The sequence below is a fragment of the Ursus americanus genome, chromosome 3 (assembly GCF_024610735.1).
Source record: "Ursus americanus isolate L20-20 chromosome 3, mUrsAme1.1.p, whole genome shotgun sequence".
NCBI lineage: Eukaryota > Metazoa > Chordata > Mammalia > Carnivora > Ursidae > Ursus > Ursus americanus.
The window spans coordinates 82,961,010-82,986,837 of NC_142129.1; the positions used below are offsets into that span (position 1 = coordinate 82,961,010).

The window sequence follows — 25,828 nt, forward strand, 5'->3', positions numbered from 1 at the left end:
TGTTTCATCGTCTACTATCAGTTTTAGTGTGGGTTTTTTCTTAGTTTTTCTCATTTCTGGATTTCTTTCAGAGAGAATTATCCTCTAGAGATAGATTCAGTGTGTCTGTGTGAGGACATCAGCTCAGGATCTTCCCATGTCACCATCTTGAACCAGAACTGGGTGATCTTTTTTTTTGTCTTCAACGTTAAGAAATTTATGATTCCTGAGGTGCCTGGGTGGCACAGCCGTTAAGCGTCTGCCTTCAGCTCAGGGCGTGATCCTGGAGTTATGGGATCAAGCCCCACATCGGGCTCCTTTGCTGGGAGCCTGCTTCTTCCTCTCCCACTCCTCCTGCTTGTGTTCCCTCTCTCGCTGGCTGTCTCAATCTCTGTCAAATAAATAAATAAAATCTTTAAAAAAAAAATTGTAATTCCTATATAGCTAAGACTGAGAGCATTGAAAAGGATGAAAATAGTCCCAAACTTATTCGTTTAACAACCTGATAACAAAACATGATAAGCATAGCATGAAAAAACTGTACATCTGTCTCAATTATGAATGAAATATACTGGTTCTCAATAAAATATTAGCAAATTAAATCCATCAGGGTATTAACGTAGTAATATACCAAGGCCAAATGGACATGCAAAGAAGATTCATATTGGGAAATATATTAATGTAACTTATAGCATTAATAGATTAAAAGTAAAAACACATCGTGACTTCATAATAAAAAGGCATTTGAATATTATTGTTTCTTTTTTTTTTTAAGATTTATTTATTTGAGGGGCGCCTGGGTGGCGCAGTCGTTAAGTGTCTGCCTTCGGCTCAGGGCGTGATCCTGGCGTTCTGGGATCGAGCCCCACATCAGGTTCCTCTGCTATGAGCCTGCTTCTTCCTCTCCCACTCCCCCTGCTTGTGTTCCCTCTCTCGCTGGCTGTCTCTATTCTTCAAATAAATAAAAATAAAATCTTTAAAAAAAATTTATGTATTTGAGAGAAAGAGCAAGCACACACAGGGGGAGAGGGAGAAGCAGACCCCCCTCCCCCCCACTGCTGAGCAGGGAGCCCAATGTGGGGCTCAATCCCAGGACCCTGGGATCATGACCGGAGCCAAAGGTGTATGCTTAACTGACTGAGCCACCCAGGTGCCCCTGAATATTACTATTTCTGATAAAAACTTTTTTCTGATATTTTATACATTACAAAATGATCCCCATAAGTCTAGTTACCATCTGTCTTCATACAAAATTATTACAATATTATTGACTACTTTCCCTATGCTGTACTATACATTCCCATGATTTATTTATTTTATAACTGGAAGTTTGTACCTCTTAATCCCCTTCACCTGTTTCACCTGCCCCCAAACCCCTCCCACCTCTGGTAACCAACAGAGGTGTCTTGTGTCTGTGAGTCTAGTTTCTGGTTTTTGTTTATTTTGTTTTTTAGATTCCACATATAAGTGAAATCATATGGTATTTGTCTTTCTCTGACTCATTTCACTTAGCTTAATACCCTCAAGGTCCAGCCATGTTGTTGCATATGGCAAAATTTCAGTCTTTTTTATGGCTGAATAATACTCCATTGTATATGCATATACACCACTTCTCATTTACCCGTTCACCTATCAGTGGACACTTGGATTGCTTCCACATCTTGGCTGTTAAAAATAATGGTGCCAGAATGGGATGCATGTGTCTCTGTTCAAACTAATATTTTCATTTTCTTCAGATAAAAACCCAGGAGTGAAATTGCTGGATCATACGGTAGTTTTAACTTTTTGAGGAACCTCCGTACTGTTTTCCACAGTGGCTGCACCAGTTTGCGTTCCCACCAGCAGTGCGCGAGGGTTCCCTTTTCTCCGCATCCTCACCAGCTCGTTATTATTTGTGGTTTTGACACCTGCCCGTCTGACGTGTGAGGTGGTAGCTCACTGTGGCTTTGACTGGCATTTCCCTGATGGCTGATGAGCGTCTTCCCATGTGCCTATTGCTCATCTGGGTGTGGACTTCAGAAAAATGCCTACTCAAGTATTCTGCCCACTTTTCAATCGGGTTTTTTGTTTTCTGCCACATATATGTGTACAAAATCACACAACTTTAGAGGTGCACCTTTGGAACCAGTTATAATCTTAGATCAACCTTTTTAAATAGATGAGAAAGCCGAGACCCCAAAAGGGGTTGAATGACTTGCCTGCACTTTGTGTTTTCATTTCTCTGGTTTTTGCTACAACTACCTGTGTGGTTTCAGGCAAATCTTTAAACAGTCCTGGCTTCAGTTTCCTGGTATGTAAAAAGAGAAGTTTGGGTGGACCCCCCCCCCCAGTCTTTCCTTTCTAAAAATCTGTTTTTGTCATTTTTTCTCTTTTCAAATATTTTGAAAATATTTGGGGAGGGGGGTGATATCCTGCTTTATAGAATGCAAATGAGGCAGGTAATAGATTCAGAAATAAAAGCAGAATCCAGATGTCCTAATTATAAAACTTGGGAGTGAGGAACTGCTGGCCTCTTGGCTTTTTAGAGTTTCTTAACAGGTTTCTTATTTGGCTTTCTCAGGACTTCATATCACTTACTGTTTCCCACAATCTGTACTTGACCCTTTCCCTCATATTTTTCTGTGACTCATCTTTTTTTTTTTTAAGATTTTTTATTTATTTATTCGACAGAGATAGAGACAGCCAGTGAGAGAGGGAACACAAGCAGGGGGAGTGGGAGAGGAAGAAGCAGGCTCATAGCGGAGGAGCCTGATGTGGGGCTCAATCCCACAACGCCGGGATCACGCCCTGAGCCGAAGGCAGACGTTTAACCGCTGTGCCACCCAGGCGCCCCTGTGATTCATCTTTAAACGATATACTTAATTATTTTCATTACAGGAGTAATACATATTTATTGTAAAAAAAAAAAAATCAAAGTGCTTATACGCACAGGATAGAAATAAGTCATCGGTAATCCAGTGCCCAAAGATAACCGCCTTTAATGATTTGGTATGTATTTTAAAAGAGAAAAGGCACAGGGGCGCCTGGGTGGCTCAGTCAGTTAAGCGTCTGCCTTTGGTTCAGGTCATGATCCCAGGCTCCCTGCTCAGTGCAGAGTCGGAGTCTCCCTCTGCCCCTCTACCCACTTGTGCACACGTGCGTGCATTTTGTCTCTCTTTCAAATAATCTTTTTTTTTTTTTTTAAGATTTTATTTATTTATTCGACAGAGATAAAGACAGCCAGCGAGAGAGGGAACACAGCAGGGGGAGTGGGAGAGGAAGAAGCAGGCTCATAGCGGAGGAGCCTGACGTGGGGCTCGAACCCAGAACGCCGGGATCATGCCCTGAGCCGAAGGCAGACGCTCAACCGCCGTGCCACCCAGGCGCCCCGCAAATAATCTTTTTTTTAAAATAAATAAGAGGCACAGATGTGACCTCATATAGCCACCCCTCCCCCAGCCGTGTTCTGTGGACACGTGCACTGTCTAACCTATAATCATAGTTTTATGATGGTGTTATAAAATGGTTTCTGGTTTTCCTGTGGCAGTTTCTGTAAATAAGGGTTTTTTTTAAGGTAGAGCTATAAATCCTAAGTCACTGACAGATCCAGCATTCGACTGCTCTGGCTTTTACTCAAAATGAAAGCTTTTCTTTTGTCCTTGCCCCCAGCAGGACTGTACCCCAGTCATCGCGCCATGTTCAGGTAAACCAAACACATCACCACTCTAGCAGCGTGGTTGGCTTACTCCCGTAGATTTTACACCTGCCTGACGTGCTCTTAAAATTGTGATCAGAAAAGGTCTACTTAATGTAAATCCTTTTCCTTAAGTAATCTATGCCTCTAAGCAAGTGTTCCATTGGACACATGCACCTGATTTTAAAAAAAAAATGCTGTGGCAGGTAGTGCCTTACTAATAGAGAAATGCTGAGTGACCATTGGCTCATGTTTTTCTTTTTTCTTTTTTTTTAAAGTAGGCTCCATGCTGAGCGTGAAGCCCAACTCAGGACTTGAACTCACCACCCTGAGATCAAGACTTGAGCTGAGATCAAGAATCAAATGCCCAACCAACTATGAGCCACCTACGTGCCCCGTTGGATAATTTCTTAATGTCTATAAGCCACAGTTTCCCATCTATAAATTGATAATTATAATAGTATCTTCTTCCAAAGGTTAAAGATTAAGTGAGTTAAAGCATATGAAGTGCTTAAAACTGTGCCTGGCATCAGAGTGTGCATTCAGGATTGTTTAAAAAAACCTTTTAGGGGCACCTGGGTGGCTCAGTTGGTTAAGCATCTGACTTCAGCTCAGGTCATGATCTCAGGGTCCTGCGATGGAGCCCCACATCAGGCTCCACACTCAGCAAGGAGTCTGCTTCTCCCTCTCCCTCTGCCCCTCCCCCCACTTGTGCTCACTCACTCGCTTTCAAGTAAGTAAATCTTTTTTTTTTAATTTTTTTTTATTATATTATGTTAGTCACCATACAGTACATCCCTGGTTTTTGATGTAAAGTTCGATGATTCATTAGTTGCGTATGACACCCAGTGCACCATGCAATACGTGCCCTCCTTACTACCCATCACCAGCCTATCCCATTCCCCCACCCCCCTCCCCTCTGAAGCCCTCAGTTTGTTTCCCAGAGTCCATAGTCTCCCATGTTTCATTCCCCCTTCTGATTACCCCCCCTTTCTTTATCCCTTTCTTCTCCTACCGATCTTCCTAGTTCTTATGTTCCATAGATGAGAGAAATCATATGATAGTTGTCTTTCTCTGCTTGACTTATTTCACTTAGCATTATCTCCTCCAGTGCCGTCCATGTTGCAGCAAATGTTGAGAAATCGTTCTTTCTGATAGCTGAGTAATATTCCATTGTATACATGGACCACAACTTCTTATTCCAGTCATCCGTTGAAGGGCATCTCGGCTCCTTCCACAATTTAGCTTTGGTGGACAATGCTTCTATGAACATTGGGGTGCATATGGCCCTTCTCTTCACTACGTCTGTGTCTTTGGGGTAGATACCCAGTAGTGCAATGGCTGGGTCATAGGGTAGCTCAATTTTTAACTTTTTAAGGGACCTCCACACTTTTCCAGAGTGGCTGTACCAACTTGCATTCCCACCAACAATGTAGGAGGGATCCCCTTTCTCCACATCCTCTCCAGCAATTGTTTCTTGTCTTGTCAATTTTTGCCATTCTAACTGGCGTAAGGTGGTATCTCAGTGTGGTTTTGATTTGAATTTCCCTGATGGCTAATGATTTTAAACATTTTTTCATGTGTCTGTTAGCCATTTGTATGTCTTCATTGGAAAAGTGTTCATATCTTCTGCCCATTTTTTGATTTGTTTATTTGTTTCTCGCGTATTGAGTTTGAGAAGTTCTTTGTAGATCTTGGATACCAGTCTTTTATCTGTAGCATCATTTGCAGATATATTCTCCCATTCCGTGGGCCGCCTCTTAGGTTTTTTGACAGTTTCCTTGGCTGTGCAGAAGCTTTTTATCTTGATGAAGTACCACAAGTTTATTTTATTTTTTGTTTCTCTTGCCTTTGGGGATGTGTCATGAAAAAGGTTGCTTTGGCCGATGTCATAGAGGTTGCTGCCTATGTTCTCCTCTAGGATTTTGATGGATTCCTGTCTCACATCGAGGTCTTTCATCCATTTGGAGTTTATCTTTGTGTATGGTGTGAGAGAGTGGTCAGGTTTCATTCTTTTGCATGTAGCTGTCCAATTATCCCAGCACCATTTATTGAAGAGACTGTCTTTTTTCCACCGGATGTTTTTTTCTGCTTTATCAAAGATCAGTTGCCCAGAGAGCCGAGGGTCCATTTCTGGGCTCTCTATTCTGTTCCATTGGTCTATGTGTCTGTTTTTGTGCCAGTACCATGCTGTCTTTGTGATCACAGCTTTGTAGTACAGCTCGAAATCTGGCATTGTGATGCCCCCTGCTTTGTTTTTCCTTTTCAACAGTTCCTTGGAGATTCGGGGCCTTTTCTGGTTCCATACAAATTTAAGGACTATTTGTTCCAGCTCTTTGAAAAATGTCCTCGGTATTTTGATCGGGATAGCATTGAAAGTGTAGACTGCTCTGGGTAGCATGGACATTTTAACTATATTAATTCTTCCGATCCATGAGCATGGAATATTTTTCCATGTTTTTGTGTCTTCCTCAATGTCTTTCAGGAGTGATTTATAGTTTGTAGAATATAGATCCTTTATGTCTCTGGTTAAGTTAATTCCAAGGTAACGTATGGTTTTGGTGCTATTGTAAATGGGATGGATTCCCTAATTTCTCTTTCTTCAGTCTCATTATTCGTGTATAGAAATGTAACTGATTTCTGAGCATTGATTTTATATCCCGCCACATTACTGAATTGCTCTATAACTTCTAATAGTTTGGGAGTGGATTCTTTTGGGTTTTCCATATAGAGTATCATGTCATCTGCGAAGAGAGACATTTTGACTTCTTCTTTACTGATTTGGATACCTTTTATCCCTTTTTGTTGTCTGATTGCTGTTGCAAGGACTTCTAGTACTATGTTGAACAATAGTGGCGAGAGTGGGCATCCTTGTCGTGTTCCTGATCTTAAGGGAAAGGCTTCCAGCTTTTCCACATTGAGAATAATATTTGCTGTAGGCTTTTCATAGATGGCTTTTATGAGACTGAGAAATGTACCCTCTATTCCTACACTCTGAAGGGTTTTAATCAGGAAAGGATGCTGTATTTTGTCAAATGCTTTTTCTGCATCAATTGAGAGGATTATATGGTTCCTGAGTCTTTTCTTGTTGATATGATGTATCACGCTGATCAATTTGCGAATATTGAACCACGCTTGCATCCCAGGTATGAATCCCACTTGGTCATGATGGATAATCCTTTTAATGTACTGTTGGATTCTATTAGCCAGGATCTTGTTGAGGATTTTGGTGTCCATATTCATTAGGGAAATCGGTCTACAATTCTCCTTTTTCATGGGGTCTTTGTCTGGTTTGGGGTTCAAGGTAATATTGGCCTCATAGAATGAGTTTGGTAGCTTTCCTTCTGTTTCTATTTTTTGAAATAGCTTTAGGAGAATAGGTATTATTTCTTCTTTGAATGTTTGGTAGAATTCCCCAGAAAAACCGTCCAGGCCTGGAGGTTTGTTATTTGGAAGGTTGTTTATCACTGATTCAATCTCTTCATAAATAATTGGCCTGTTTAAAAAATCAATTTCTTTCTGTTTCAGTCTTGGTAGTTTATAGGTTTCCAGGAAGGCCTCCATCTCTTCCAGATTGCTTAATTTATTGGCATAAAGCTGTCGATAAAAGTTTCTAATAATCCTTCCAATTTCATTGGTGTTGGTCGTGACCTCTCCTTTTTCATTCATAATTTTATTAATTTGGGTCCTTTCTCTATTCTTTTGGATAAGTCTTGCCAGCGGTTTGTCAATTTTATTAATTCTCTCAAAGAACCAGCTTCTAGTCCTGTTGATCTGCTCTGCTGTACTTCTGGTTTCTAATTCATTGATTTCTGCTCTAATCTTGGTCAGCTGCTTCCTTGTGGGTGGATTAGGCCTGTCCCTCTGTTGCTGTTCCAGCTTCTTGAGGTGAGAATATAAAAACTGCATTTTAGATTTTTCTATTCTTTTGAGTGAGGCTTGGATGGCCATGTATTTCCCCCTTAGGACTGCCTTTGCAGTATCCCATAGGTTTTGGACCATTGTGTTTTCATTCTCGTTGGTCTCCATAAATTGTTTAAATTGATTTTTTATTTCCTGGTTTATCGAGTCATTCCTGAGCAGGATGGTTCTTAGTCTCCAAGTGTTTGAGTTTCTTCCAAATTTTTCCTTGTGGTTGAGTTCCAATTTCAGAGCGTTGTGCTCTGAGAATATGCAGGGGATACTTTCAGTCTTTTGGTATCGGTAGAGACCTGTTCTGTGTCCCAGAACATGGTCTATTCTTGAGAATGTTCCATGGGCATTAGAATAGAATGAGTATTCTTTGGTTCTGGGGCGTAGTGTTCTGTATATATCTATGAGGTCCAACTTGTCGAGTGTGGCATTCAAAGCTCTTGTTTCTATGTTGGTTTTCTGCTCCGGTGCTCTGTCTATTGCTGATAGTGGAGTGTTGAGGTCCCCTACTATTAACATACATATATATATATATATATATATATATATATATATCCTTTTATTCTGGTTAAGAGTTGGCTTGTGTATCTTGCTGCTCCCCTGTTGGGGGCATAGATATTTATAATTGTCATATCCACTTGTTGGATACATCCTTTAAGAATAATATAGTGCCCTTCTGTGTCTCTAACTGTAGTCTTTAAAATCCAGTCTGTCTGATATGAGGATTGCTACCCCAGCTTTCTTTTGAGGTCCACTGGCGTGAAAGATGGTATTCCATCCCTTTACTTTCAGTCTGAATGTATCTTTAGGTTCAAAATGAGTCTCTTGTAGACAGCAAATGGATGGGTCATGTCTTTTTATCCAATCTGCAACCCTGTGGCGTTTTATGGGAGCGTTTAGGCCATTTACGTTGAGACTGAGCATTGAGAGATATGATTTTAATGATGCCATGTTGCCATTAAAGTCTTTGTTTCTACAGATAGTGACTTTCTGTTCTGTATCCCTCTCGGGGCCTTTTTACCTTTATAGAACCCCCCTTAATATCTCCTGTAGGGCTGGTTTCGTGGTTACGAAATTGGTCAATGACTGGCGATTCTGGAAGGTCTTTATTTCTCCATCCATTCTGAATGACAGCCTTGCTGGATAAAGGATCCTTGGCTGCATGTTTTTCTCTGAAAGAGTTTTTAAAATGCCCCCCCCAACCCTTTCTCTCATTCCAGGTCTGTGTAGACAGGTCTGACGTAATTCTGATAGCTTTGCCTTGGTACGTGAGAAATTTCTTTGCCCTGGCCGCTTTCAATACTGTATCCTTGGATCTAATATTTGCGAATTGCACTATGACGTGACGTGGCATAGGTTTGTCGTGGTTGAGCTTGGGAGGGGTCGTCTCTGCCTCTTGGACACGAATGTTTGTTTCCCTTGCTAGATTAGGGAAGTTTTCAGCTACAATTTGTTCAAATATCTCTTCTAGACCTCTGTTTTTCTCCACCCCCTTGGGGATGCCGATGATTCTGATATTGGAACGTTTCATTGAGTCAGTAATCTCCCGTAACCTACATTCCTGTGCATGGATTTTTTTGAGTCCAGATTCTATTTTAGTTTTTTCTTCTACTAACCCATCCTCCAATTCGCCAATTTGTTCTTCTGCCTCATTCACCCTGGCCGTCAGAGCCTCTAGTTTTGACTGCATTTGGCTCATAGAATTTTTAATTTCTGCCAAATTCGCTCTCATTTCCGCCCTTAGAGATTCTATATTCTCATTAACATTTTCGTTAATACTTTTTTCAAGTCTACTCATTATCTTGACCATTGTTACTCTGAACTCCATTTCTGATAATTTGGTTACATCCATATCCATTAGTCCTGTGGCAGAGGCCACAGACTCATTGTCTTTTCTTTGCTGGGGGGGGATTTCTCCTTCTCATCATTCTGATGAGCAGAGGTTGCGGTGTTGTCCAGAGCCCAAATTATTGACCGGGACCCAGGCAGTGTGCAGTTGTTTTATAGGGATCTTAGGGATGTGGGCTTCTTGATTTTTCAGCCTGCCTTCTGGGGGAGGGGCCTGCTGCGCCGATACTCAGGCAACCCTGTTTGGGTAGAGTCTCCGTGTCCCCTGTGAGGGGGGATGGGGATGGGCACTCTCTGAGCCGGTATTTCCAGGCTTTTGTTCTCTGGCGGCTTTCCCTGGCGGTTTGCTGTGCCTCTTCTGAGAGTCAGAGCAGCAGCGGCCGAATTTCAGCCTCTGTCACAGAACAGAGGGATTGCGGCCCGTTCACCACTAATGTTCTGGCCACTTTAACTCTGCTACTGTTGGTGCTGCTCAACCCTGCAGCGTCCCGGGATGTGCGCCCCACACCCGGTGTCCCAGCCCTCACTTCCAGGGCTGGCGCGTCTCTGTCCTTTGTGTTTCTAACGCCGCCAGCCGCCAGCCGCCCCGCGCCCGCTCCCGGATCTCCTGGTCTCAGTCTAGATCCAGTGAGCGCACCGGGATTCTGGGGTTCCGCGAGATGCCTGGTGGCGCGCGCACCCGGCTCACGGTCTCAGTCTGCTGTTTTGCGGGTGCCAACCGCGAGTCCGCCCGCTCCCCCGTGCAGGTGGCTACCGCTTCCCGGCGCCCGAACGCAGCGGCTCCCTCCCCCTTCCGTTTATCTTCCAATATCTGTGCGCGGTTTCACGGCTCCCCGCTTCGTACTTCAATACTCAGCGCTGGAGATGTTCATTTGTAGAGATCCAGATGCATCTTCCTGCATCTCAGGCTGGTTCCGTGGATGTTCAGGCTGGTCTGCTACCTATCCAGCTCGACTCAGGGGACCGGCTGAAAAAGGGGACCCCTATTCCTCCGCCATCTTAACTCCTCCCAGTAAATAAAATCTTTAAATTAAAAAAAAATTTTTTAGGGGCACTTGGGTGGCTCAGTCAGTTAAGTGCCAGACTGGATTTCAGCTCAGGGTCGTGTGATTAAGCCCTGTGTCGGGCTCATGCTGGGCGTGGAGCCTGCTTAAGATTCTCTCTCTCCCTCTGCTGCTCCCTCCTTCCCCTCCTGCTCACACACTTGTGTGTGCTCTCTTTAAAAAAAAAATTTTTTTTTTATCTCCTATTGATTAAAATGAATTTTAAATAATTTTGTTTTTCTGCAGAAGACTTAACCAGTGGTTCCTATGACGATGTCCTAAACGTTGACCAGCTCCAGAAACTCCTCTACCTGCTTGAGTCAACTGATGATCCTGTAATTATTGAAAGAGCTTTGGTCACTCTGGGTAACAATGCAGCCTTTTCAACTAACCAAGTAAGTACTCGTCTCAGAATGGGCACCTCCCATCCTTACTGACTGGCAGTTAACCGTGACCCTGATAAGGCATTTAATCCCCGAGCCTCGCTCTCCTCCTCTGTACAGCGCGAGATGTGTACCTACAGCCTAGTGTTTATTTCTGAAAAGCACAGCCGGATAGTGACATTAGTATTCCTGGGATTCCAGATCCCTGCCAAGTTGGTCACAGGGATCACATCTGTGATAAGTGTGGTCTACTCCACGTAGCATTGTGTGGCCTTCTTAATTATTAAAAATTCAAAGTGTTGCAGGAGAACAGTGAAAGCATCTAACATTCAGTACATGCTTTTCATTATATGTAGGTCTTGGCGGGGGGGGGGTTCTGATGCAGGGGGGCCCTGGACCACTGACAACCGCTACCCAGTGTAAACAGCTTCTAACAGATTTTTAACACCAGGTCTAAAGCGCTTGATTTGAATGCTTCCTTCTGCCCATTACCCCCATGGAGAAAAAGTTAAAAAAAAAAAAAAATTGTAGGGCCCCTGGGTGGCGCGGTCGTTAAGCGTCTGCCTTCGGCTCAGGGCGTGATCCCAGCGTTCTGGGATCGAGCCCCACATCAGGCTCCTCTGCTAGGAGCCTGCTTCTTCCTCTCCCACTCCCCCTGCTTGTGTTCCCTTTCTCGCTGGCTGTCTCTTTGTCAAATAATAAATAAAATCTTTAAAAAAAAATTGTAATGATTTTCAGCTAATACCTTTCATTGACTTTGTCATGAAAACAAAATTATGTTGCATTTATACTCTCTTTCAGTCACGTATTTTCCAGCATGGCAAGGTTTATTGTAAAGCTCTTGAGATTTATAGGGAGATATAAAGGATATTTGTTGATTACTTGTATTCTTTCCGTGGCTAGTGATAGGACCCAACTTAAATTATTTTAAACCAAAAAGGGGAAATACTGAGCTCAGTTAACTTGGGCATCCAAGAATAGCCCTGGCTTCGGCACAAGTGAAAACAGTTTAAGGTTACAGAGAGCGTGACCAGAGCTCTCTCCCTCCATCTCTTGGCTGTGCTTAGCCCTGCTCTTTTTGCGTATTGGGTTTTTTGTTTTGTTTTAGTTTGGGTTTTTTGGTCTCTCTGGCCACAAGGAGGTTTTCGTCACAGTCCACAGCCTTCATCCCTGTGGCTTTGATCCAGATGGTGGCGTTGCTCGGCCACGATCAGGTGCTGTGCGCAGGCACCCCGGAGCACACGGGAGCACCCCGCAGCTGAACCGCGGGGATGGATGGAGCCCATTCAACCAGCAGCCCCGTCGGGACTAAATGGGGTGGAGGAGGTGCTCCGTGTGCCCCGGTGGGGAGAAGCGCCACGCAGACAAAGCAGACGGTGGCTCATTTATTAGCATGCCTGTATTGGGGCTGTTCCTGACGTCACGGGTTTAGATCCTCTGAAGCAAACTGCAGTGGGAGTGGGCCCAGAGCCACGGGTGGAACAGGGCTTTCCTGGGTAATGGGAGTCATTGCCCCCGTCGTCAGTTCTGGTGCCTTGATCTGCTTTAATAGGCTAGTTTAAAAAAAAAAAAAAAACTGCTTTCTAATAAACACAGATCCTTAGGCACAAGCCAGAACCGTTCAGGGAGTTTCTTTTTCTCCCAGTGCTGAGCCCACTCTTGACGGGAGAGTAGGGTTTGGGGCTTTTGGTAAAAGTGGATGATGCCAGGATACGCTTTCCTTCTTTTTCTCTTACAAGGGCATGTTTTGTCCTTACAGGAGTCATTTTCAGCTTCTTTTTCTTGTAAGAATCGAAGCAGCTAATGTATCACTCAGTGTTGGGGCCAAAGGCTTAGAGTAGCATAGTGTGGCAATCGATTGTGAGAAATGCCCACATTACTTCTTCTTTGAAAATTTGGGCATCATTTCACAAATTGCATAGAACTCTAATTCTTCAAGATGTTAATAGGTGCTTGCCCCTACGTCCGCCCTCCCCCACTGAAAAATGACCGTCCCTTTGTGTATAGTTCATGGAAATACTCTGTTCAGTGCTCCCCTCTTGGAGATTCCCAGTACTCGTGAACAGGAGTGCTTCACAGTAAAGGAGTGTCTACGCTTAAACCCAGAGTTTCTCAAACTTTCTTTTTTTTTTTTTTAAAGATTTTATTTATTTATTTGACAGAGATAGAGACAGCCAGCGAGAGAGGGAACGCAAGCAGGGGGAGTGGGAGAGGAAGAAGCAGGCTCATAGCGGAGGATCCTGATGTGGGGCTCGATCCCATAACGCCGGGATCACGCCCTGAGCCAAAGGCAGACGCTTAACCGCTGTGCCACTCAGGCGCCCCTTTCTCAAACTTTCTTAACCATGGAACCTCCCTTGTCTTAATGGAACATCTATTAACATCTTGAGGGATTTGTATTCCAAAGAATTCATTTTAGGAAAATGTTACTTTAGTATCCTAAATCATAAGTTTTTCAAATGTGTCTGTAATAGAAAAATAATATAACTTATTGCAAAGTAAAATAATTTGTTTGTACATTGCTCTGGGATTATTTCAGTAGCTCTGCAAATCTTCATTGTAGTTCTCCAAGCTATGGTTTTTAAATAATTACTTATCTTAATTTATTTTCGATCTATTTTCTTTACCTTTAAAATTATAGAAAGTAATTTTTTTAAATAAGAATTACAGATTGTGCATAGGCAAGGTATTTCCAAAGAGTCATTAATTTTTATTTGTATTTGTGGATGCAAAAACTTTGATGAGGGGAGTTCGTATTGAAGTGTTGATCTTGTTTTTTCCCCTCTTAGGTCATTATTCGTGAATTGGATGGTATTCCAGTCATCGGAAGCAAAATCAACAATCCCAACCCCAGTATTAAAGAGAAAGCTTTAAATGCATTGAATAACCTGAGTGTGAATGTTGAAAATCAAGTCAAGATAAAGGTAAGTTACCTGAAGTCGCAAATGTGTAAGTTTTCTATAAATGAAAGAGCAAACAACCATAGGGTTAGTTAAGACCTCCATCACCTCACATACTTACCCTTTGTGTCTACATGGTGAGAACATTTAAGATCTATCCTCTTAGCACCTTTCAAGTATATAATACAGTGTAGTCACCTTGCTATACATTAGATTCTGGAACTTATTCATCTTATAACTAGAAGTTTGTACCTTTTGAGCAAATCTCCCCATTTCCTTTATCCCTCAGCCCCTGGCAGCCACCATGCCACTCTTGTTTCTGTGAGTTCGGCCTTTTTAGGTTCCACGTATAAGGGATATCTCAAGTATTTGTCTTTCTTGGTCTTACTTCACTTAGTGTAATGCCCTGAAGGTCCATCCATGTGTTGCTAATGGCACAGTTTCCTTCCTTCTTATGGCTGAAGAATCTTCCAGTAGATATACAGACCACATTTGCTTTATTCATTCATCTGTCAACACAGGTTGTTTCTGTGTCTTGGCTCTTATGAGTAATGCTGCAGTGAACTTGGGGGTGCGTATACCCTTTCAAATTATTCTTCTCAAGGTCTCAGATGGATACGCAGAACTGGAATTGCTGGGTCATGTGGTAGTTTGTATTTTTAATCTTTTGAGGCTGCGCCAGCTTACATTCCCACCAGCAGAGCACAAGGATTCCCTTTTCTCCCCATCCTTGCCAATGTTGTCCTTTTGACAGTAGCCACTCTGACGGGTGTGAGGCGATATCTCATCGTACTGTTGATCTGCATTCCCCTGATGATGAGTGATGTTGAGCATCTTTTCATGTACCTATTGACTGTTTTTGGTCGTCTTTGGAAAAATATCTATTTAGGTCCTCTGCCCATTTTTTATGGAGAATAAGTCAGGGGAAGGAGGAACCTGAACCAGCCAATAAGAGATGCGTTGGGCTTTTGAATTTGGGATTCATTTTCATCCAACTGTTGGTAAAGGAACCTGGCCAGAGTCTGATAATATCAGCAGAAAAATGAAATAAATTAGGAACTTATGTTACTTCAACATTTCTTGAGCTCCTGCTCTGTGATAGAGGTCAGAAACGAACATGATTAACTCTTGTTTTAAGAAAGCTAGAAGAGAAAAGGCAAGTCCATAAATAGGTGTAACGCAAGGTAAACATGATGAAGTAAAGAAAAATGTAAGTAAAACATTGTTGCGTACATAGAAAGGAGAGCTGTCATCCCAAAGTTTTGTAAAAGGTAGAGTACAGCTTGGCTCTAAAGAATGTTTAAGGTTTGGGGGCATCTGACTTTTGGTTTAGGCTCAGGTCATGATCTTGGGGTCCTGAGATCGAGCCCCGAGTCAGGCTCCACACTCAGCGTGGAATCAGCTTGTCCCTCTCCCTCTGCTCCTCCTTCTCTCCCTTCCTCCCTGTCTCTCCCTGGAATAAATAAATAAAATCTTAAAAAAAAAAAAAAAAAAGGAATGTCTAAGGTTTCTACAAGCAGAGTTGGGGAAGGAGGAAATTCTAAGAAAGCAGCAAGGGGAGGTAGACACAGCCCCAGGAGTAACTGATCTTGTCTGCTTGGTGATCCTGTTGCTAAACTTGAACCGGTAAAAAGACTCAAGGATAATAAGGATCTAAATGCTCAAATCCTTTTAGGAAAGGCCGTGAAAGGCACCAGCATCTTATGAAAATATATGATTTATAAACAGCTGGGGAAATGGCATTTTTTTTGAAGGACAGATGTGTAATGAAATCGTGGCCAGAGAGAGCGGGTGGCTTGTAAATGTCATTTGGCTCCGAACCACGATTAAAAGTTTAATCTCTCTTTGCTTTACTGCCATTACTCTAGTTTCTATGGTAACGTGGATACTTTTGGATTTTTTTTAAACTTAATACTTATGGGACAATTGCTCATTTCTTAGCATTTTATATTAGGAAATTTTTCTTATCAGAATTTAGGGTGGAGTTTCAGTTAGGTAAATAGTAATTATCTGAGAGACATAATTTTTCCAAGCTGTAAGAAATAGAAAACAGTTTCAGAAAATTTTCCATCATCGTGGGTTTCGTTCTATTGTGTGTGAAATAGGAGTGTTACTGGCATCGCATTCCAATTTGCCAATGTCACCAGTATCAGGAGGGCACGGATCATATACATATCCCTGGGTAAAGAAGAAAATTGGGCCAAAGATAATTTTGCCTCTGCTTTCTTTTGATAGAACCAACCGTAAAGAAAAATTCTATTTCGCTTTGATCCCCCTGTTCTTCTAACATGTAGCTCCTAGACCCTGTTGTTAAGCTACTTACCATGATGCAGAATGGCCACACAGGTCTTCCTCCTCGATCCTCGTGTGTCCAAAGCAGTTGACACAGAAAAGAGGACTGAGCTGGGAGGTCCCAACAGTTGAGAGACCACAGGTGCTGAGAGCGTGGTCTCTGGAATTAGACATTGCTCCCCCACCGGCTGGCTTGATATTGGGCAGGGATCCAAGTTCCTTGAGGACTTGTCCTTGTCTGTCAAATGGCCATTAATAACACCCACCGCATTAGAGGTGTCTTACGGATTAAGTGAGGTGTATTTGTAAAATGCTCGCACAGTGCCTGTCTTAGCAAAGTTTGCTATAAAAAAAAAAAAAATCACCGAAGTTTGAGGGCTGGATAGACATCTTTTTTTTTTTTTAAGATTTTATTTATTTATGTGACAGAGAGACAGAGACAGCCAGCGAGAGAGGGAACACAGGCAGGGGGAGTGGGAGAGGAAGAAGCGGGCTCCCAGCGGAGGAGCCCGATGTGGGGCTCGATCCCAGAACGCCGGGATCACGCCCTGAGCCGAAGGCAGACACTTAATGACTGAGCCACCCAGGTGCCCCTAGACGTCATCTTTTTTGAGGAACCAGCCTGCCCCTGAACAACGGTCCTCTTCCGCCGTGCAGAAAAGTTACTGTGTCACAGACAAATTTTTGGAGATACTCACCCCCCCCCACCTCTAGGTATACATGAATCAAGTGTGCAAGGATGTCCTCTCTGGTCCCCTGGACTCTGCCGTGCAGCTGGCTGGACTGAGACTGTTAACAAACATGACGGTTACCGACGACCACCAGCACATGCTGAGCTGTTACGTCCCAGACCTGTTCCGCGTGCTGCTCGCCGGAAATGCACGGACCAAGGTACGGATGAATGATGATGACTTGGAAGTACAAAGAGCTGTTGCATCAAGCTTAGTAAGATTGGAATTGAATTTTAAGTCCCTCATCTTAAGTTGATATCCCTCAAAAAAGAGCACATTTATTCAAAGTTTATTAAAAGCCTTTCGTGAGCCCAACAAAGTAAATTATTTTTATCCCCAAGTAATCAGTTTCAAAATGAATTTGTGAAAATGTGTTATTTCACTTATCAATAGATGGGCATTCGTGTGCTCTTCCAGAATGTGTTTACTGAAGTGATGTAGCTGGCTTCCCCCCACACCAGGTTTAAAATTATACGTAATTGATTAAAAGGCTTCGAGTGATAATGCTGGTTAATTGAATTTTTTGCTCACCTCGGAGGTAGAAACTTTTTTTGATTTAGCCATCATTTGTGGAAAAATCTTTTGAAAACCACCGTTAAGTTAGTAACGGATGTCTGGTGCTTGATTTTGACCACTTACGCAGATGGAGGAGGCAACAGATTGACCTAATTAGGGATCTCAGGAGACGCCCCGTGAAAGTAACTTGAGTAAACCTATTAGTGGGCATTTTTCTCAAGTGCCATTTTTCGAGAAGTAGCATAAAAACAGAAGGTAGACTAACCAAAGGCTCTGATTAGTTGGGTTGATCATTTATCGGTGTTTTACTATGTTGGTCTGTGTTCTCTGGCACAGTTGAGAGAAAACGCAAGAGCATTTTCGAAGGACCACACTCCAAATATTCAACATCACTGAACTTATTTCTGGGGTTACCAAATGTGATTACAGGAGAGCCTCACTATAGCCCTTTTAAAATTTGTTCTGGGCTTTCCACATTTCCACTAGCCAGAGTTACTTGCATCTGGTCTAAGATGTACCCAAAGGCATTCAAAATTATTAAGTGTAATAATCTTATTAGCAATATTTTTGAAATATGCTCCATCCGTAGGCACCTTCCAAAACACGTGCACCCATCGACCTCTATCAGTGGAACAAGGTAACTTCCAGCCTCTGAGGCCCAGGGAAACCCTTCCCTCTACGTACAGCATCACAGACCCAGGACAGACTCCTGCCTGGGTCTGCAGCTGCTTTACCCAAAACCTCAGGAGGAGCAAGGAGTTCGGAGCCAGGCGAGTCTGGCCTGGGCCATGTGGATCTGTCTCCGACATGGTCTGTGTTTTAGTATGTTTTATGACTTCTTAGAAGGTGACTCACACCGCAATAGTATGTTCTATTTTTGTTTTGTTTTTCCATTCCATTGCCTGGTATGGCATTTCTAGGATAGAAAATTTGCTTTTTTTGGTCTGTCTGGGAACCCGACCACCAATTATAAAACATTGTTTCTCCATAAAAGATGAGTGTAAAGTTCCAAGTTGCAAATGAACTTTTGGACAGTAATCCATTTGTGAGAAAATGTACCCATTTTAGATATTTTCTTAGTAAATAACCAAAATGACTTTTTAGAAATCTTATTTTTAATAAGAGATCTCACCGTACTATAACAATCTCTTGGGTACAGCACTGATTCTAACCAAATATAAATAATGGAAGATTAACGTGAACATAAATCATGTGTTTGTTAAATCTGCAATGAGAGGAAAGAAAATGAATGGCTTAAAAGAAATGTGGTCACCGCAAGATGGCACGTGTGATAAGTGAGAGGACTTAACATGGTTCAAACCAAAATACATACACAGGTGTCCCCCGCTATCCGGAAGCAGGGCGCGCCTGTGAAACCTCTCCTACTGCAAAATGGCCTGAAGCAGAGCAGCACCTACTATCAGTTTATATGGGAACATTTTTGAGCATTCCCAGACCCCCCGCCCCCCAAAAAACCCTCTCTCAGGCTTTCCCGATAGCTTGGAACGTATCTTGCTAACATGCACAGAATAAATCAAGATAAGCAGAGATGTTCACAGACACAGTTCAAAGCTCTGGCTGCTCGATGTGGACATGCTGAGCGTACTTCCTGGGGTGTGTGTTGCCCCCACCAACGCTCGCTGCAGAACACCCAACACTCTTTTCTTTTAGTTTTTCTTGCCTTTTTTTTTTTTTTTTTTTTTTTAATAAAAATGAAAATCCTGTTTGGATTTCTTTTGGTTCATGGAAACAGGTACCAGTAACGTAGGCCTTTCATAGAAGCGAGATGGCATGAGGCAAACATTCGAGAAGCAGGGGATACCTGCAGCTTTTTAATCTGCAGTTGTGCTCTATAAATTATTTTCTCATGTTTCTTTCACTCCTTTCCGGGGCATAGCAACGTGGAATTTTAATTCAGGCTCCACTGATGGCTCTGGCTGTTACTGTTCCCGGGTTATAAGCCTACCCTCGTTAGCCACTAGGGGGCCCTGTGGATTTTGACTTCATCCAGGCTTCTTTCCTAGGTTTGGGACCTGCCTGTTTCAGAACTCTTGTCCCTTTTCTTAATCAAAACTTCACTGACTTTGGAGACAAGTGTTCATTCCTAACACTTTTCCTTTCTGCTGGCAGCCAGTCAGGCCAGACCAGATCTGCACTGATGGTTAGAAGTTGTCTTTTTCTCTCTCACCTTAAGAGGCTGTAATTCATCAAGAATTCTATCTGAAAAACATGATCTCTGCTTAAACAAGAAACTGCTACCCATGGTTTCTGCTGGGGGGTGGGATAGGCAGATAGGACGGTGGCGCTTGTTTTCACCCTTGTTTCCCTCTGCACGGTTTGAAATGTATCGTGACCATGTATTAATTTCATAATTTTTAAAAAATAATTGATAAATTAAGCAAAGCCTTTTATCCTGATTAACAAATTAGTATATACAACATAGATATGGAATATGTGAGTATATAGGTATGTAAAAAGCCCAGGAAGAAAATAACAAAACGTAATATTGATTGGTTTTGATCATGGAAATTGGGGTGAATTTCCTTTTCCTTTGTGCTTTTCTGTCACTTTTTAAAAATGTTCTAAAGGAGAGGCACCTGGGTGGCTCAGGTGGTTAAGTATCCAACTCTTGATCTCAGCTCAGGTCTTGATCTCAGGGTCGTGAGTTCAAGCCCGCATTGGGGCTACTTTAAAAATAAATAATAAAAATGTTTTATAGGAAACACACAATGCCTTTATCATAAAAAAAGGTTTTTTAAAAATTAAAGATCTGGGTTCCCTTCCAGGTCTAATAGCATATTTGTCCCTCCCCAGGCCTCACTTTGTGTAATTTCAAGTATCTTGTATAGCTTTGTATGACCTTTGTCCTTAAACCAGAATTCTGTTTGAATGTTATTACAGTAGTTCCCCCCTCCCCCTTATCCGTGGTTTCACTTTCCACGGTTTGTCATATGCTGTCAACAGCAGTTGGGACACAGATGATCTTTCTGACTTCCCGTCAGAGGCTCAGGAGTAGCCTAACGCTGTGTCACACCACCTGTCATTCACCTCACTTCATCTCATCACATGGGCATTTTATCTCCCAGCAGAAGAGGAGTGAGTACGGGGCAATAAGGTATTTTCAGAGAGTGCTCCCTTCAGTACAGATACTAAAATTGGAAAGATATTTTGAGACTACATTCATATAACATTACAGGAGATTACTCTAATTGTTCTATTTTATTATTGTAGTTCATCTTTCTGTGCCTAATCTATAAATTAAACTTTGGCATAGGTATGTGTGTATAGGAAAAAACATAGCATATATAGGTTTCGCTATTATCCGTGATTTTAGGTGTGTGTTGGGGGTCTTGGAATGATAAGGGGGCTACGGTACTGACAGTTACGAGTGACAGGAATGCTGATACTGTAGCTTGTCAGCTCTAAGTGCCTATTTAAAGGATTTTAAAACATTTTTCACGTAAAAAGATAAGCTCAAAGGTTCATAGTAACCTACTAAAAAGGACCATATTTTTCTAGTCTTGGTAACCAAACTGTCCCAAGATCTTCATACTTTAAATAGAAATAAACAACGCTTTGAGAGATTCCTTTTTTTGTTCCAAAGATGTTTCACTTACCAGTAATTGTAATAAAGGTCTTTAATGTTAAGCTTATTACCCTGGATTAGGGGGAGAGGCGGGTAGACAGACATTCACCGTCTTCTCCCTAATGACGTAGCTGGAAAAATACTGTTCCAATAGCCCTGCTGTGTGCGAAGTGCTCTGGGAGCGTTGAGGAGAAAGCTCCGCGGGGTAGAGCCTTTGGGCCATACAGGAAGCCCGGGCCGGAGTTTAAAATGTGGACACAGGGAGAGGGCGGTGTGCTGGGGCCGGAGATGGGGGGGCAAATCCATGCTTGCTGGTTGAAATAAACCAATATGATTCTTCTTTCAGGTTCAAGTTCTGAAACTGCTTGTGAATTTGTCTGAAAATCCGGCCATGGCAGAAGGACTACTTGGTGCCCAGGTAAACAGCTGACATTTTCTGTTTTATAAGTATACAAATACATAGATTTGGACAGATAGATCTAGAAAGAATTACCCCAAAATGCTAAGAGATTATCTGTGAAGAGCACAGGTTTTTTGGTTTTGGGGTTTTGTTTTTGGTTCTTTTTGCCTAACGAATTTCCTAAAAATTTTCTGTAACCAATTTTACTTTTAAAAAATCATTTTGGAAGGGTCCTCCCTAACAACCATAGATTGTCATCGTTCTGTCCATCCATTTTGGGGTACATGTATGTGACCGCATCTCTTCCCCTTGACGTGTCTGTGTTTTATGTGTCTTCACGGGCGCTGAAACGCTAGTCCCCAGGACGCGCCCACGCCGAGCCGAGTGCCAGGACACAGCAGTGAGCACACTCGAGCAGTTACAAGAACATGGAACAAATGAACCCCATAATTAAAAGCTGAGATAAGTGTTCTGAAGGCAGTGAAGGTGGTGCGGACACAGAACGGGCCTCCACTCCTGTAAGGGAGGGACCTGCTCCTCCCTGAGCCCCGGCCTGGCCCACAGGGTCCAGGGTGGGGGGCAGGAAGTGTCTGGGGAATTGAGGAGCCCCCAGTAAGACCAGATGATGGAGCTTAAAAAGGACGTGGGTGTTTCTGCCAATGACTACCTTCTAGGACTCCAAGAAAATAGTTTTTTTCAGCTAAAACAGTAAAACCCTTTTTTCTTTTAGTATAAAGTATAGGGGTGCCTAAGATTTTACACTGATGTTAGGCCATTTTAGGGATAATTATCTATGACCAGTTTTTTTTAAGTGAAAATATACATGAAAACATTTTTCATAAGTTATTAAAATCACACTCATGGTTTCCTCTTTCAGGTGGACTCCTCATTCCTCTCCCTTTATGACGGCCACGTGGCAAAGGAGATTCTTCTTCGAGCTCTTACACTCTCTCAGAATATAACGAAGTGCCTCGGAAAAGAAGGCTCTTCAGCTGTTCAGCCCACTTTCCCTACAGGTTCCTTGTTTTTCCTGTTATATGGAGAAGAATATGCCCAGAAAATGAGGGTGTTAGCTGAACACTGTGATGCAGACGTGAAGGAAAAGGTAACATTCATACCCAAGTTCTGACTGGTCCCAGTTTCCATCTTCCCTGTTACTAAGGGAGCTGAAATTCTTCCAGCTGCCGGATCTAAACGGTAAATATCACATTTCATCATTAACACAGCTGGACCCCGCCATGGTTTTCCGGTTTATTTTGAACCAGTTTATTTACTAAATGAACAGAGGAGCTTGTTCTGACACCATTTCTTTTCATTTTGCCATTTGCTGAGTTTACTTCAGTTATTTCCTCGATGTGACAGGACAGTCGCCTTATTTATGAGCGAGCGAACCTTCGGCCCCCTGCAGGGCTGTGCGGTTACCCGTCGGAGACAGCCTCCCTGTAGACCGGCTGGTGCGATCAGGGCTGCCCCCGGACGACCCTGTTCTCGTGCTCGTGAGGACTTCCTGAGTCTTCGAGGCCACCAGCCGGCCTAGCCAAACCGCTCCCACAGCTTCGTCTGAGTCCCTGAGCGCCGTCTCCTCGTCCTCACCACTCCCAGGGGGACGGCGGGCTGGGGTCGGTGGGAATGTCCGTCCGTAGGCGGCTGGTTAAATCTGTTACCTCATCTGAACATGCCCATGTGGAAAGGCATCCAGAAAATGTGGGTGTGTTTTTTAAATGAAAACTATTTAGGCTTCTATCCAGAGAATATTTTCTAGAACGATACCCAGACTTCTGGGAGTGGGACTGAGGAAGGGACTTTTCTATGTATACCTTCTACTGTTTGAATTTTTTTAACCATCAGCATAAACTTTATCTTTTAAATAAAAAGGAAAAAAGTTTATACACATTTTCTCTTGATAGTATTTTATTAATTTTCATCTATTTAGCTGAGATTTTCATATGTTGTAATTTTAGTCATAATACTGTTACAATAGCTTATGAAATAAAAACACTATTAATAGATTTCATTTCAGCCAGGTCTTACAGCATTCCCGTCCAGCACCATGCTCAGTACTCGGTAAATCAGGATGCAAGTGGCAGCTTTCCGACTCCAGGTATTTAAGGCAAAGCTGTACGAGTAAGTTAAATTTCATTTGCAAATACATGGATTTCCATAGGAAGTCACAAATCCTCAACCAGAAAAGTGTGTATTTTCAGGGTTAGCCTGATAACAGAAATCAAACTTGCAAGGAATATTTTTATAGTAGAAAAAGGATTCCGTATTCAGGTGAAACCATGGGCGTTGCCAGCTGGCTACAGCCGGGACGGATACGTGCTTGGGGTTGCATCACGGACAGAAGTCCTAATTCCCTGAAAGGCACATTTCTTTATAATGAATTTTTTAATCTGCCTCCTTGCTGAATGAAAATACATAGTCAAATGTGCACAGGGTTACAAAGTCGGATTTGGCGTTGATGTAGTTGGCAGCCCTGGATTCTAAAACCCCATCTCTGCTTTTCCTCGGTTTTTAGCTTGAATAGATAATCCCGTTTCCTGGAGATCAGAGTGTTGAGGATGAAATGTCAAAATCCTAGAGAAAAAGGGGGGTCCTTTTCATTTACCTTAAAAGATTCCTAAGAGACCTTCGTCTCTGTCGGGCAGGGCACACGGTGGCCTTTACGGAGCGAGCCTCCCTGCCCTGGGCGAGGGAAGGGCGCGTCGGGAAGCCCTCAGGTCCGCCTGGCTGCTGCTCGGCGAGATCAGACTGACCGCGCCACGCGGTAGGCCGAATGGAGGCGAGAGGGGGGTGGGCTTATTTTTCACAATTTGGTTTTGCTTTCTACCTAAACCCTGCAAAACGTAGCCCAGGGAAAACATGGAAGCCACGCGAATCGAGTGCGATCCTACGAGAGCTGAAGCCCCCTGTACTTCGCGAACAAAAGGTCAGCGTAGAAAGAAGGTAAAGGGTAATAAAGCTCGCGAGCGGCCTAGAAAAACGCGGCAGGCCCAATGAAGCGAAACCGGAACATAAAGTGCGCAGACCCGCAGTTACCTGGGACGCGTGACTGCAGAAATCATGTGAAGGCCATTCACGGAGAAGACCGAGTAAGACGAACTTGGTCTGCTTCCCGGCAGAGGTAAGAGATGAATTCTCACGGCGGCGCGCGACAGCAGGGCAGGCGCCCACAGGCCCCCCCAGCTCGTCCGCCATCGACCTACCAGCTCCATTCCCGTCCGCGTGCTAGAATGTTCCTTTGCAGTGAAAATGTTTAGGGGTAGTTCCGTTGTGTTTTTCCTGAAGGTTATTTTATGGGAAACTTTGTGCTTTAGTGCCCCAAATCACATACATTCTACACACATTTCCCCTGGCCTGATTTGCATCTCTGTAAGAGAAGAATGCTAATTTTTTTTAAAGATTTTATTTATTTATCTGACAGAGAGAGAGACAGCGAGAGAGGGAATACAAGCAGAGGGAGTGGGAGAGGAAGAAGCAGGCTCCCAGTGGAGGAGCCTGATGCGGGGCTCGATCCCAGAACGCCGGGATCACGCCCTGAGCCAAAGGCAGACGCTTAACAACTGAGCCACCCAGGTGCCCCAAGAATGCTAATTTTTGATGAAGATCATTAACATTTATTTTGGCTATTACTCTCCAAATTCACAAAAGGAGATAAGTTGTCAGTCCTCAGGGTTCCATGTCCTAACTCTACATGCTTGACTGCAGCAAGAACAAGACCCTATCGAAAGCAGCAGGAGCCTAGTTTCAGCTTTCAGAGCTCCTGATCTATATTAGGCAGTGATGTCTGAAGAAATAATGCTCTCCCTTATATTTTCAAAGTGCTTTTTTAAAAAATCACTATTCACATTTTTTGGAGGTAGGTCAAAAATGTCCTCTTGTTCCACATGAGGAAACTGAGGCACAGTGAGCATAGGTGACTTGTGGCAGGATACACAGAAAATCGTGGTGGGAGGAGGATTAAAACTGAGATTAAGTGGCTAACAGGTGGCGTGCGTATATATGTATGTGAAAATAGATTACCGCCGGGCAGCTTGGTGTAGAAAACCTACCGTGATTATTTTGTGTGAATAAAGCTCACTTCACAGACTGGGGAGCAGGAAGACAGGATGGGCCTCTGACGTATCTGATTGAAAGCTTCACAGCAGTCAAGCAACCACAGAGCCCTTACAGGACTAAACTCAGGTCAGCTAATTCCCCAAAATCACCATTTCTTTTCTCTTTTAACTGCTAGTCTCCTACATTAGCTTAGTCAAAGTAGAATCGTGCTTAGAGGTCATTTAATATAAAAATATAAGCCATCTGAATCCTGTAAAATCAATAGATCTTATTGATATACTCATGGTTGATGCTAAGAAATGGGGAGGGTGAGTAGAGAGAAAATGGAATACAGAGAATTATTAACATTTTAAGATGTGCATTTATCTTTGTAAAGTATTATTTCCTGGCAGCTATCTTTGTGCTTAGCAGGTCTGACTTTTAGATTAAAAATAGAAAATGTCACCAATCATGTCCTCATAACCACCCCCTTGCCCTGCCTCTGTCCAACTCGGCTTCTGATCTGG

General features: G+C 42.9%; 1 protein-coding gene across 1 annotated transcript in view; it reads left to right on the forward strand.

Moving 5' to 3' along the window:
• The window catches only part of ARMC10 (armadillo repeat containing 10), a 32,793-nt gene extending 9,637 nt beyond the window's left edge, over positions 1-23,156 (forward strand). Inside the window, exons 2-6 of the mRNA XM_045793419.2 lie at positions 10,702-10,850; positions 13,628-13,762; positions 16,745-16,921; positions 21,210-21,281; positions 22,141-23,156. Of these exons, the coding sequence (XP_045649375.2) occupies positions 10,702-10,850; positions 13,628-13,762; positions 16,745-16,921; positions 21,210-21,281; positions 22,141-22,392 (785 nt within the window). The 3' untranslated portion in view covers positions 22,393-23,156. The remainder of the gene's footprint in view (positions 1-10,701; positions 10,851-13,627; positions 13,763-16,744; positions 16,922-21,209; positions 21,282-22,140) is intronic.
• The last annotated feature ends 2,672 nt before the right edge of the window (positions 23,157-25,828 follow it).